The 15,494-nt window shown below is 36.3% G+C and overlaps 1 protein-coding gene across 1 annotated transcript; it reads left to right on the forward strand.

The window, feature by feature from the left end:
• Nucleotides 1–824: 824 nt before the first annotated feature.
• unc93b1 (unc-93 homolog B1, TLR signaling regulator) lies at nucleotides 825–15,196 on the forward strand. Its single transcript, XM_084102989.1, has 13 exons — nucleotides 825–1,047; nucleotides 1,409–1,551; nucleotides 3,156–3,297; nucleotides 3,692–3,845; nucleotides 4,134–4,295; nucleotides 6,809–6,938; nucleotides 7,180–7,273; nucleotides 8,772–8,896; nucleotides 10,865–11,047; nucleotides 12,146–12,419; nucleotides 12,545–12,663; nucleotides 12,818–12,940; nucleotides 13,615–15,196. The coding sequence occupies exons 2-13, from the start codon at nucleotides 1,432–1,434 to the stop codon at nucleotides 13,864–13,866; spliced, it is 1,878 nt and encodes a 625-aa protein (XP_083959115.1). The 5' UTR covers nucleotides 825–1,047; nucleotides 1,409–1,431; the 3' UTR covers nucleotides 13,867–15,196.
• Nucleotides 15,197–15,494: the final 298 nt, after the last annotated feature.

Genomic DNA, 15,494 nt, shown 5'->3' on the forward strand with positions numbered 1-15,494 from the left:
GAGCATTGCACGGTCTGACCTTGGAGCGAATTTTCTGGAACGTCCACTCCTTGGAAGATTGGCAACTTGAATATTTTCCACTTGTGAACAATCTTCCTTACTGTAGAAGGATGGACTTCAAAATGTTTGGAAAAGGCTTTATAACCCTATAAGCAGCAACAATTGCTTCTCTAAGATCATTGCTGATGTCTTTCCTCCTTGGCATTGGGTTAACACACACCTGACCTGAATGCTCCAAACTGACTGACTACTACTTACCCTCTTAATTAGGGGCCAAGCACTGAAGGTGCGGAGGCGCCTATTGTATCCATTGCCATTCATCTTCTTCTTCTTCCGCTCTGGAAGTCTATGGCAGCCCATAGAACCGCTTGCGGGAAAGTTATGAAATTTGGTGTAATATGTCATGTGTTGTTGTTCATCTGAGGTTGTATTTACCTAATTTTAGGGCTCGCTAAGGACCAGATGATTTTTTATTATGTCCTGATAAAACCATAGAATTCAAAAGGGTGTACTTTCTTTTTCATATGACTGTAGTAGCCTACGCAAAAAACGTGTTAAAAGAAGTATTTCCGAATTCACAGTAAAAAGAGTCAAAACGTACCCAGATGACCAACTACTTATGGCAAGACTGTTTTAAAAGTTATGGTCCTACTTCCAAAGGCACTTTTATATCAAGCTTTCTCATTGTATATTAAAAATGAGACTGCATAAATTAGTTTGGTATGTTGATAGAAATGTTAGCTTTTCCTCATTAATATCCTTTCACAAATATTGTGCAAGAGAATACAAGCAGGCTGTCTTCCAATTTGCTTATGTAATACTGTGAGCATAGCCGACATATCGAAGCACTATCCCTTTAAGAAAATGGGGAACTAGGGAGAAAAGACTTTCATTTCCTTCTTTGTTTTCTTAATAAAACCCGCACGCAACTGTTTCAAAGGGGAAAGTTTTATTAGAGACTCGATATAAGTTTCTTAACGTTGAGTTTTGATCATTTAAAAGACTTTGCAGTTTGTCGTTGTAGCGAAGTTCATCGTTACCAGTTTGGTGAGTTATATTTACTTAGTTAATGTGCTTCGCCCTACGACATCGTCAAGCTTCATTGCATAATATATTATACAACATTACCTATTAATGTTTTAAAATGTAGCGGTGTTGACATCGAATTAACTGGTTTTGTGCACCTGTTTTATTATTTAACACGACCCCAAACCCTTTTTTTTTTATTTATTAACTCCTAGAATAAATGTATGCAATGCATTGCTTTGTATAACATTACAGCCATACAATCGCAAAATTTTCATATTGTTCCCTCTCTTTGCTTCAGTTAGGCTACATTTATTTTGGTTTGTTGTATTTTTTAAATCGTCATTATCAGTGTTCTACCTGTCCTGCATCTCTCTTGTAGTTAGAGAGCAGTGCGGCCGCTAGATGGCAGCAGTGATCACTGAAGATAACGTGTACAGCGAGGCTGAAGTCAACGGCGCGCCCCCTGCTGGTGGAGATGATCACGTGCAGCTGCCCGGTCCTGAAGGAAACATTCAGGGACAGGTAGCTTGAGCTCTGTCAAAAGACACTGCCTTTACACGGCATGTAGCATGATATTTCTTCTGGTACTTTTGCTGTAATGACGACAAGACGGCTTGAATCTTTTTGTTAGCAGAGAAGAATCACCAGATTAGATAATTAACCTCTGGTAATTTAATGATTCTAGAAGTTTCTAGAACTGTGTTCTTCAATCAAAGCAACAGTTGTTTAGAGGGTAATAGAATATGAAATATGATGTTATTTTACACGCTCTACGTCTTTTGAATTCAATTAGTTTATTTTAATATAATTTCTTCTTGTCTTCTTGCAGCCTCCTTGTTTTTTCTTTTCTTTAAAGCTACACTGTGTAATTTTTTAAGTTGATTCTTAGCAAAAAACACTTTGTTCTTTCAAAATCATATGTGCTCATTAATGTGTAATTACTTCTACCAACTAATCAAGTATTCTCGTAAGCGTAGAATCTGCCATTTAGAATACATACGAGCGAGTCGCTCGAATGGCGGCAGCCATGTTGCGCCTCCATCTTGAAAATACATTAGCCAAAGAGGGACATACCTGGAAATTCAAGCTTCGCCTTTCGCGTTTTGACACTCAGTGGCACTGTGACGAATGCGATGGGGAAGATTACTTGCGACTGCCGGCAGATTTGAAATAATACGGCCACCGTAGGAGTTAAAACGCCCTCGGATTGGGAGGGGCTAGAAAGTAATATTCAGTTGGTAGTCATAAACAATTTCACCGCTAGATGGGAGAAAATCCTACACAGTGTAGCTTTAAATAGGCCTCAAATAGGAATCAAATATACTGAAATATACCGAAAGTCCAAAAGTCTAAGATTGTTAACAATTATTCTTATATATTTATTACAGTGTTTTTCTTTACAAATGATTGAATCAAACAGAATTAAAACATTTACACTACTGGTCAAGTTTATATATATATATATATATATATATATATATATATATATATATATATATATATATATATATATATATATATATATATTTTTTTTTTTTTAAATGTCATTTATTCCTGTGATGGAAAAGCTGAATTTTCAGCATCATTACTCCAGTTTTCAGTGTCACATGTTGCTTCAGAAATCATTCTAATATTCTGATTTGCTGCTCAAGAAACATTTCTTATTATTATTATCAATGTTGAAAACAGTTGTGCTGATTAATATTTTTGTGTAAACCATCATACATTTTCAGGATTCTTTAATGAATAGAAAGTTCAAAAGAACAGCAGTTATTGGAAATATTTTTATATATATTGTATAATATATTGTAATATAATATATTGTTACATTTATAAATGACACTTTTGATCAATTTAATGCATCCTTAAGTTTTAATTTCTTTTAAAAAATCTTACTGAGCCCAAACATTTGACCAGAACTATACATGATCGAAAACATGAGTGAAAAGTTGAATAAAAAAGTGGTCAATGCCATAAATGTGCTAAATACTGCAGAATCTCCAATAGTCCATCTTCACTTTACATCAAAACTTTTCTTTGTGTAACTTTTACAAAACCCTGACACTCATTTCCAAGTCGAATTTTCACTGTGGTCTCTGCCCTTTGGCCCTTTCCTCTACTAACAGGTGGAGGAGTTTCTCGGCCCACATCCTGACTACGACGAGGAGGAGGAGGAGCGCAAGTACTACAGACGAAAGAGGCTGGGTGTTGTGAAGAACGTGGTGGGGGCCAGTTGCGGAGGAATGATCATCTACAGTGTTTACATGGGTCAGCCATTGCGCATCACACACCACAGGCTGTATGATTCAGTCCAGCGATAACCTCATACTCTTCAAAGTCTGCGTGCGCCGTTTTATAAAAAGATTCTACTGTAAATACGACATTGAGTAGGACTCTACTTATGTCACACTGTTGTCTCAGTGGGATTTTATTATGCACTGTCTGCTTCCATGCAGTGCCAATGAATATGACATGCTTTGTGGATGGCATAATTGAGTGACTCTTCACTCATCTGGTCTTTTTTAAACACGCTCAAAGATGTCTCATTTGGTCTGAGACTGTGACATTGAGGAACAGCTGACGAATCTCTTGTCACATGCCATAAGTAAAAGAAGGATTTGGGAGTGTTGTGCCTGTTTCTTCACAAATTGTTTCTCTGTAGGTCTGTTACAGATGCAGTTAATTCTGCACTACGATGAGACGTACCGAGAGGTCAAGTATGGCACCTTAGGGCTGGAGGATATCGACAACAAAATGCTGATGGGCATCAACGTTACGCCTATCGTCGGCTTGCTCTACACACCGGTGCTCATTAGGTAGCATACTGACTGTTGTTAGTGTATTTCCTTGCATTTCTGTTTTGTTCGTAATGCTCTTCCGCTTTTCTCATTTAGTTTGGTTCTTTGGATGTTTGTTTGTCACCCACCAACACTGTTATTAGCAGCACTTCTTCATCTACTGTCCACTTAATGGTTGAGCTGTTTTGGCACCAAAGGTCTTCTCACACCCATGGTGCAAACTAAAAATGACTTTTTGATAATTGCAGTCCAGCACGGCCACTCTTTCACTTTTAATTGAAGTTTATTTCTCAATTTCTTCCTCAGATTTCTGGGGACTAAATGGATGATGTTCCTAGCTTCAGGCATCTATGCTCTTTTTGTTTCAACCAATTACTGGGAGCGATACTACACTCTTGTGCCATCAGCTGTGGCCATTGGTGTTGTCATTGTCCCGCTGTGGGCATCCTTGGGAAACTACATTACCAGGTGAGGGTGTTCAAAAGCGGTGCGTAGATCACACCAGCGTTCAAAGGATTTTAATTTTGGAGGAAATTAATACTTTTATTCAGCAAGGATGCTTTGAAATGCTTTGAAGATTTATAATGTGACAAAAGATTTCTATTTCAAATAAATGCTGTTCTTTTGAACTTTTTATTAATCAAAGAATCCGGAAAGAAAATTCTGTTTTAAACAGAACAATGTCAACATTGACAATAATAATTAAAGCTGCAAGCAGCATTTATCGGGGTTCAAGCAGTTAAGGCCTTTAAGGCATTTAAGCACAAAAGCATCAAAAGTTATTAAGATTTATTTAGCAAGCATGTAACCACTGACATAATAGATGGAAAAGACCATTTACAGCCAATACAGGCAGTTTACCATGAGAAATATATGGTTTTAAAGCTGTTTAACAGTTTTAGCGCCACCTATCATCCGATGTCCATAGAATTGTACAGGCCTGTTAATGATGTTATTTTACATATGCTCACCAATTTTTGTGAAGTTCTGAGTTTTCATTTAGGATTTATAGGCTTTTTAGTGTATTTTGCCACACCCATTTTATAAATGACCCTATTACAGCCATCCAAATGCAAAAGTTAAACTTTTTTTCGATAATTATTGATCTAGAGAGTCCAGAGAATTGTCCTAGACTGGTTTGGTTCCGATCGGGCAAAAAACCTAGGACTAGTTCGCAAAAGTAGGTTTTTAACATATTCGCGAATATTTAATGAACGGTTTGATTGACAGCAGTGGTTCTTGAGGCAAAGTTGTTCAGGATGAGGAGATCTATGAAATGATATACATTTTGTGACGAAATTTGTTACACCACGTGATTACAGAGCCTTAAAAATCGTTAGCGCCAACTAGTGGCCGATTTCTTTCAAAATTCTTACAGACCTCTAGGGGCTTGAGCCGAACATGCCCACCGAGTTTCGTTCCGATCGGACTTCGTTAACCTTGTTTAATAGGTGCTCAAACCTCATTGGCCAATGGCGGCCATGTTTTTCGACATACGCCAACATCCTTTTAGACATACATGACACCTTGGACCAAGACACTGCATACCAAATTTCAAGTCATTTGGAAAAAAGGTCAGGTGTCTATAGTTTTTTTTGTTTTATAGCGCCACCATGTGGCCAATCGATGCAATTTTTTTACTGTGACCTCAGATTGACCTCCTACACATGTGTACCTAGTGTGGTGAAGTTTACAAAATTACTTCTTGAGTTATAGCCATTTTAGTAAAATAGGCTCCTCCCACAACGATAATTTTGCACCCCCTAGCGACCCTGAATCGAAATTTCAACTTTTTTTCGATAATTATTGATCTTCAGACTCCAGAGAACAATTCTGCACTTGTTTGGTTCCGATCGGGCGAAAAACCAGGGACTAGTTCGCAAAAGTAGGTTTTGGACAAAATTCGACACAGCAGATAATTATAGCCATTTTGTCCGCCTTGAGCCAAGGATTCCAACGGTATAAGACACTTGATCCTGGGACAAACGGTCTAAGAGTTATGAGCGATTTTGAACTTTTGGTTGCTGTAGCGCCACCTATGGGCCAATCGGGGTCATACTCTGATAGGTTGTCCCCAAATTGAGGCCTACCATCTGGCCAGGTTTCAAGTCTCTAGGCCTTACGGTTTGTCCTGCACAATGCGTTTTACGAATCCTTACAATTACAATAGGGTTTCAGCATTTCATGCTTGAACCCCTAATAAATGTTTCTTGAGCAGCAAACCAGCATATTAGACTGATTTCTGAAAGATCATGTGACACTGAAGACTGGAGTAATGATGCTGAAAATTCAGCTTTGCCATCACAGGAATAAATTACATTTTTAAATATGTTCAAATAGAAAACAGTTTAAAATAGTAATAATATTTTGCAATATTACCATTTTTGAGCTAACAAATTTGGGGAGCAGAAGAGACTTCTTTCAAAAACATGAAACAATCTTAACAACCCCAAAATTTTGAATGGTACTGTATATGTCAATCATTTTAAGCATGTTTTTAGGCATTTGCAGTACTTTATTTTACTACTTAATATTGCAAAATAAAGCAAAACTAAAAGTGCAGCTGTGATGCATGATTTATTGTTACCATATGGATTAATGGCCATTTTTAAAATGTATCTCTTCAAGTTGCGGACACTGACCATAACATGAAAATAATTACTGGTATTTGTTTATTGGTATCGGGCAGAATTATAAAACTGGCGAATCCTTAGCTGTGTGTAATATTTTCAAAACAAAAAATTACCCTAGTTTTAGCAGGTACTGTAAGCCATTTGTTGGTTGATTTCTAATAGTGCAACATCAACTCAACCAATCAAATCCGTGCGTTGGTAGACTGGAAGTATTTAGGAAACCTGATTGGTCATTATTTTTCGGATTATTTAGCTAGCAGTTCTCAGCTCCTCACATTGTCTAAGCAAAAGCTCACTACTCAGTCATACATCTATTTGTATCTAACTTCCCACCTGTGTGCTTATCAGAATGGCCCAGCAGTACTATGAGTATGTGAACTATAAGGACGAACATGTCCAGGAGCAGAAGAAGCCCCCCAAAGGAGCCTTCCATCCTTACATCATCATTTTCCAGTCCGTCTTCTACATTGTTTTCCATGTGAGTTAAGATAAGCAGTTTCAAGGCACTCTTAAAATGTGTGAAAGGCTGTAAGCAGTAATAGTTAGCCTGTGATTAGTTGTGTTCTCGCCTTTGCCATCATAACTAAAGTATTTGTGTGTATTCACAGCTGCGTGCGTGTGTGTGTATATGTGTCAGATGCCGGCTGCATATGTGGGTTTGTGCATTAACATGCAGTTATTTATAGAGTTCACTCTCTGTCTCTCTTCTCTCCCTGCAGCTGAGTTTCGTGTTCGCCGAGTTCCCCATGGTGCTGTTCCTCAATAACTATCTGAATGATTACAATCACACTCTCTACAAAGTCACACAGTGTGGTAAAACTCTCTCTCTCTCTCTCTCAATGGTGTCCTCTTTTTAGCTTTACACGCTGACATTTTAGGTGCTCAGTATGACATTTGCATTGTATTAGTTCTAGTGTACTTTTGTGGAGTTTTGACATGCTTGATTCATGTAGAATCAGTCACGTAGAACTAGAACAGCTAAAAAAGAACTTTATAAAGTACTCAAGATTTTCAAAACTTTGAGACTTTTAAAAAAGTGTTCTTTTGTTGGATAATTCTGGAAGTCATAACTATAAAAAAAAATAGATGAAACTACCACACCAAGCATAAGCTCTAGATAGATAGATATATTTATAAGGGAGCAACAAAACTTAAAAACAAGAAAAACTTTGACACTGTGGAAAAACAATATCTCACCTCAACAGCTGTTGTTTGAACACCAGCTCTACAAGACTTGAAAATGAGTAACTCCGTGACAGAAAAAGAGCAATCTCCATGTGCAATGGCCCCAAAAAGAATGGACACATAAGCCATTCTTATTAATGTATGAATTACTGTACATAATTTATCATACCAAATGCTATTTGTTTATACACTGCCATTCAAAAGTTTGTCAGTGCGATTATGTAAGGGTTTTTAGAGAAGCCTGTTATGCTCACCAAGGCTGCATTTATTTGATCAAAAAACAGTAATATTGTGAAATATTGTTACAATTTTAAAGATCTGTTTTTTATTTGAAGAAATGTATTCCTGTGATGGCAAAGCTGAATTTTCAGCATTATTACTTCAGTATTCAGTGTTACATGATCCTTCAGAAATCATTGTATTATGCTGATATGGTGCTTCTTAATATTTTTTTGGAAACAATGATAAATAAATAAAAATCAGCATTGTTCATCAATTAAATTAGTATATTATGTTAAATATGGCCTAAAAGCGTCCAAATACTATAAATAAAGTGAGTTAACTGCCCATTATTTACATTCCTGAAATTCACTTCAGTCAAGTCCAATGTTTTTTTAACAATTCAAAAATCTTATCAAAACCATCTTGAATATGTGTTAGTTCCATGTGTTGATAATGAGAACATATCTCGCAAAATAAAATAAAATGTGTCAAGAATATTTACAGTCAGTTGGATCTGATGGGAAAAAAATCAGTCATTTGGCAATTATAAACTTCACACTTCTGACTTGCTGCAAACCAGGGCGTCAGCACATCTGCTCTTCAATGTTCTGCTGTGTCTGGCTCTTCCTGGCTCTCAGCAGAGATGACGATAAGGCTGTTTTTAAACCAGTATTTGAAATAGCAAAATAGCCAAGCAATCACGCCAAATCACCAGCAGTCACTTGCCATATTGTATAGTGAAAAACCTGAAAGATACAGCCTGAAGTCTATTAAACTTTATGCATCCAGACCAAATTTTAGTTTAACACATTTGCAGTCTTGTTAGATACATTATTTTCTCTTTTCTCATCCTCTCTCTCTCTCTCTCTCTCTCTCTCTCTCTCTCTCTCTCTCTCTCTCTCAGGAGCTGGTGGGAAAGGTGTGATAGAGAATTTCAATAAGACAGTTCTGCGCAGTTTGCCTCGCTCTCTGCTGCTCATCGAGGTGGAGAGTGTGCTCATGGGAGCAGCCTTCCTTGCCATGCTTATTGTAAGACTATCACTTTCATTATTATCACCATTATGACGTCTCTATTCTGTGCATGATCTTAAATACCCCCCCAAAATTAGGACTAAATCAGTGAGTAAAACACTAGATACAATTTATAGCCAACAGCAGTTTGACCTTGATAATCCTCTCACATAGACATTTCAAACTGAGCCAAAGTTTGAGGCCTTTTTTTTGTAAATATAGATTTTTTTAAAAAGGAATGTCTTCCCTTAGAAATGAAAATCTTTTATTTAGCCTCAAGTTATTCAAAATCCATAAGATTTTCTGGTAACACTTGACTTTTTTTTGTTTTATAATTACAAGCAACTAACACCAACCAAATCCTAACCATAAAGTACATATTGTTAATTAATATTACTCAGTACTTATTTGTTTAATTACACTGTTAACAAGGACACCTTAAAAAAAAGTGTGACTGATTTTCTTTTCTTTTTGAAAACTTTCCATGTAGTGAAAGTGAACGAGTCAATGACAATCAAGCTCCAAATTGACCAAAAAAAAAAAAAAGCATTATAAAATTATCATAGAAGTGGTACATATGACGCATGCAATATATTCCAAATCTTTGTGGGGTGAACAAACTGAAATTTGATCATTGTTCAATAAAAGGTACAGTATGTAATTTTTTTTTTTTTTTAATTAACAAAATTTAAATAATGATTCAATACACCATCACCCTGATTCACTATTGTAGTGCGATTATAAGTATTTATATTTCAGACCAAGCGGGATGTTTTTCATGCGAAATTGTGTACTTGCATCACTCGTTCGTGTATGTCTCGTCATATCCGTAAATAGAGAAAAGTTGCTTCGGCTTCATAGGTTAGTTGTCACAACGAGCGAGAAAGGTTGACATGGAGCAGCAAAATCTCCAACCTCCGGGAAATCATCTGTCTTAAAAAAACGCAGACCAGAGGCGAGTCTGCAGGCAAAAAGAGAACGTGACAGAGCTTGTGATGAAACCAGAATCAACATTAGTTTGGCTTTTCAGAGATGGCGAGAACGCGGCGCGGAAATAGCGCTTTTATCACTCAACAGGCGAGCAAGTTACACATACCGTAAACTCCCATATGTAGCTCTCTAACAGAGTTCATTGTAAAGCATTATCTGTTGTGAAGGGTCATTTCATTATGGTTGTTGTAGCGCTGTGCTGGAATTTACTTTCAAATAAGTACCGTGTCTATTAATGGGTATAGCTACGGTAAGTCAGCTAGTCAGCTTGAGATCCTTTCCATCTAAACTGGATATATTTTAGTATTGAATGTTTTATGAGCAGTAGGATAACCATATTCATCCGCACAGTCACACAGAGCCGAAGCACAACCAAAACAATGTTCTTCCGCAAAATACATGTCGTTTTGCTTTTTAACCGCTAGAGGGCCCAAAGTTACATAGTGTACCTTTTAAAAGTTGTAGCATCATATCAGGTTTGACATCAATTATGTTTGGTTTTGAATTTATAACTTTTTACATTTTTTATTTATTAATATATTAAATTAGTTTTTATTTGTATATGTTCCATTTTTAAAAAAAAAAATCAGTTTTAGTCATTTTGTTTTGTGTTTTTGTCATTTTTATTATTATTTTTATTTCTATATAGTTTTTTAAGAATTTTAATTAGAAAAATTTGCCTTGAGAACTAGCTGACATAAAATAAAATATAAAAAACTTATTTTATTTCAGTTGAAGTTTATTTTATTTTATTTTATTTTAAGCAACAAAAATGTTTTTTAGTTAATGGTTTTAGTTTAAGTTAACTATAATAACCCTGAATTAAGTTAACTAAAAATCTTGCCCTCGTTTGATATCAGCAAAATATATTTTGGTATGTTCCTCGCACAAAGTTATCGTGTGGTTTCAGAAGACTTGCACGAGTGTTCCACGTTAAAGATTTTTCATTTTTGAGTGAACCCTTTTAACAGTGTGCTTCCAATGTTCCCCAAATAGTTCCTGGTGTTGTGTGGAGCTGCATATCGGCCCACAGAGGAAATTGACCTTCGCAGCATCGGCTGGGGGAACATATTCCAGCTGCCCTTCAAGCACTTACGTGACTACCGAATCCGTCTGCTCTGTCCGTTCTTCATCTACTCTGGCTTTGAAGTGCTGTTCGCCGTGCAGGGACTCATACTGGTAAGAGAAAATAGACTGTGTATCTGTACGTTATTCAAATATACAGTTCAAATCTGAATACCAAAAAGTCACACAGTGTCCGCTCTCAGCACTGAATATTTTTTTTCGTTTTTTGTGTTCCCATTCTACAATATTAAAGGGTTATTTCACACAAAAATTCAAATTCTGTCAATATTTACTTCACACTCATGTTGTTCCAAACCCATAAGACTTTGGTTAATCTTAAAAACACAAATCAAGATCATTTTATTAAAAGCCCCTGGGAGGTTTCTGTCCCTCCATTGAAAGTCCAGGTAAAATATTCAAAAAGGTCATAAAGGCATACAATAAAATGAACCCTAATGAATAGAGCTACTTAATCAAAGTCTTGAAGAGATACGATCGCTTTATATGATGAACAGATTTAATTTAGGCTTTTATTCACATATAAATACACACAGAGCAAATCACATACGGTAAACATGGAAGTTAGTGTGATGCGTCACATGCTAGAACAAACCTCATTGGTTCAACGTCCACGTTTGGCATATGTATCTGTCAATCATTGTTTAGATGTAAATAAAAGCCTAAATTAAATCTGTTTGTCATATAAAGTGATCGTATCTCTTCACAAGACTTGAATTAAACCACTTGATTCATATGGATTTGTTTTATGACGCCTTGATGCAAGGGCGTAGATTTGGTTTGAACATTGGGGGGGTTGAAGTTTGGGAATGCCTCTTGATATTGTGATCATGGTATAAATATTGGGGGGGTTGTAATGCATAGATTTAAATATTGGGGGGGTTATCTCCCCCCCATCCCCCCCCACAAACTACGCCCCTGCCTTGATGACCTTTTTGAATCTTTCAAGTTTTGGTTATCTGGACCATCAACGGATGGACAGAAACCTCACAGGTTTCATTAAAAAAATATCTTAATTTGTGAAAATAATGAAAGAATTTTCATTTTTGGGTGAACTATCCATTTAAGCAACTACGAAAAGCAAGTAAACCAATTTGCCTGGTATTTAGGTTAATTATGCTATTAATTTAACAGCGCACAATCACTCATAACCTAAAACAGATTTTCTCTTTTTTTTATCCCTCTCTTTCTCAGTCATATGGAGTGTGTTCGGTCGGGATGGAGAAGCTGTGGTTGTTGGTTATGGTGTATGGTTTGTCTTCCTCAATCTGTTCGGGCCTGGCCCTGACGCTGCTGCGCTTTCCCAGGCCGGTTATTCTTCTGTCGGGAGCTTTCGTGCACTTTGTGCTAATCATAACCCTAATGTGCTGGTCGCCCCAACCCAGAACACCTAGCTATCTTCCGTATCTGTTGGTGCTCGCTGCCCTCTGGGGTCTGGGCACTGCTTTCAACAAGACTGGACTGAGCAGTGAGTACAAATGGCATTTATACATTCAAAACATACAGGAAGTAGCCATCTAGACTGATTCTGGGAGAGGTTAGATTGCAATCACATCAGTGAGATGACATTTAACATAACATTGTTGTGTGTAGTTTTGCTGGGGATGCTGTATGAAGACAAGGAGCGACTAGACTTTGTTTACACCATCTACCACTGGTGGCAGGCCATTGCCATCTTCATCGTCTACCTTTGGTCTGCACTGCCTATGCGAGTAAGGCTTTTATTTCCAAATAGGCCAAATTCATTATATGTTACTGCACCTTAATATGTGGAGATTTTTTGTTTACATATAAACACAGAATTAAAAATGAATGTTTAAGATAAAGATTCATTCAGCTGCTCGTTTTCTCTGGTCCCTTTCCAAGGCCAAGCTCGGACTCCTGTTGTTTGCTCTCATAGTGGCATCTTTATGCTACGTGCAGATGGAGCGTCGCCTGGCGAAGAAAATCCCGTTTAGGTTGCCACGGATTCCGCGCCCACGACACAAGGTAATTCAGCTATTGAAGCCGCCACGAAACGGACGTTTAAGTCCGATTATGGCATATATTCAAGTGAAATGGCTTCTGGAATGAAAAAAAATATGCTTGGCGGGACTTGATTTCATCCTTGGGAATTGATTGGTTCATATGAAGTTGGGTGTTGCTAACTAAATGGAGTCAGATCAGAATGCAAGTTTACAGTCAGGTGTGGAGGATATTAGTCAAACACAAAATGAAGAGAACAGAATAAAGTTTTTGATTAAAGATTACAGGTGCACATGAATTAAAATAAATAAATGATGTGCATGGATAAATCATATATAATAAACACTGCAACACTCTGTAAACAAGTGTGATTTCATGGTGACCTTAATGAGTCTGGGAGATTTATAGAGTATATTAAAAGAAAAAAAATATATTGTACACATTATTGTTAAAAGTTTAATTAATTTGTTCTGTAAACTCTATCCTCACTTTGTAAACCAAAAAAAAAAAAAAAAAAATGCTCTTACTGTGTTGTATTTTTGTTGAAGCAGAAATGTTTATTAGAAATCGTAAGTGTCTAAACTGTCCTTTTAGTCCTGTCCTTGACTACTGTGGTTAAACTTCTGCTTTTATCATTATTATACTTCCATATCGCTCTCATTGCTAATGTCTTGCATTTACTATCCCGTTCCTCAAAGGTCAAAGGTTACCGATACATCGAGGAAGAAAATTCGGATGAATCAGACACGGACCTGAGTGATGCTGACGATGATGAAAAAGAAGAGGATGAGAGAATGTTGGTTGAGGAGGACAACAACGCAGACGGCGATTCCCAGGGTTCACCGGGACCAGAGAGGAGCGGGGTTAGGGACCGCAGGAGGAGACAAGACAACGCTGCCTACGAGCAGGCCGGAGAGAGAGAGGACTATGTCCAACACACGAGGGACTAGAAAAGGAGAGGTGAAAGATGAGAGGAAGTTGTAAAATACTGAATAGCCAGATTGAAAGAGAAGCAATGGTACTGGAAACATTTCCTGCCTTTTTTTTATTAAATCCGATTTTCTTTCTTTGGAAAGAAAAAGTGTGGGCCACCGATGAAAAAATTAAGGTCAGAAAGTTGTCCACAGTAAAAAAAAATAGAAGTGATACAAGCATTTCATTGAAATGGGAAGTGAAAAGAGGAAACTGCTGATACCTTGTAAGGTTAGGTGGTTTGTTGCCATAGAAATGGATATTCTCTATTTTGAACTTGGTCAAGGTGGTGCACTCGAGTTGTGCATTTCATTCTAATTTTTATTTGTGCGCAGTAATTCTTCATCCACTTCATGGCTGTTTTCCTCATTGTAACTGAAGAACCAAATAGCTCTCCATTAAAAAGTGTTACATTTCATTTTCATATATGATGTTATAAAACCAATTTTAAATATTGTAATAAAGATGACAGAGATATTCTCTAAGATTTAAAATGCTGCTTTTAGAATGTTTTTAAGCAAGCTATGATGTGCTATAATATGAATATAATTCAAAATGATATAATTAAATTTAGTGTACAGCAAGTTTCTCTTTCATTTGCATTGGATGTAAGTGCTTTTGCAGTTATATTCTTAGAAAGCATGTTTTTGCATTTCACTGCTCTGCTTTTCCATTGGTTTTTATGTAAACACGGGCTCTATGGACTTTTGACCGTTGCTTCTGCGTCTCGCTCTGAAAGCAAAAATATGTAAGTTTAGTTCACACAAAAATTTAAAATTTGTCATCATTTACTCTCCCTCAAGTTGTTAAAAACCTGTATGAATTTCTGTCTTCTGCTGAACACAAGGGAAGATTTTTTTATTTTTTTTTCATACTTTTCAAAATATCTTATTTTGTGTTAAGCAGAAGATAAAAAAAATCATACTGGTTTGGAACAACATGAGGATGATAAATGATGACCAAATTTTAATTTTTTGGGGGAAAAACTAACACACAGCTGAAATGATTTTCTCAAACGGGTGATTTACTAATGAAACTAAAGCAAATTTAGTTTACCTAAGAAAGCTTAAGTAAACATAAATAAAATACACCAATAATTCTCTAGATGTGCTAACTTTGTACTAGTGGGCATTGTTTTTAAAGCACCTGACAGGAGACACACAACAGATGCATGACTGAACATAAATGTGTTTCGTATATTAAACCACGCATATGAATGTTTTATTGATGTGTGCTGACACACAAACTGAAAATTATGTCATCATTTCATCATATATTCATCAATAATATTAAACCTGCAGATCTGGACTGGACTTGTTTTTCTTTTCTTTCTTGTTTTTAACAAATTCATTGGTTTGTCAAGACTAAATTAGAATTTAAAATGTTACAAAAGTACATACCTTCTTTCTTTTCGAAACAGTTATTAAATATATAAATCATTAAAAAAAAGAAACTTCCACATGATTCCAGTAAAGCTGAATCTGCATTTATATTTGCATGTAATATTCACCCCAGCATAAGCCTTGTTATGTTTCTAAAGAATTTACTAGATATTATATATGGAATAATTCTATTCTTTTTATGGAATATTATAAAATAAATAAAA

Source organism: Abramis brama (assembly GCF_963993115.1).
Source record: "Abramis brama genome assembly, chromosome: 2".
In the NCBI taxonomy this organism is placed as follows: Eukaryota; Metazoa; Chordata; class Actinopteri; order Cypriniformes; family Leuciscidae; genus Abramis; species Abramis brama.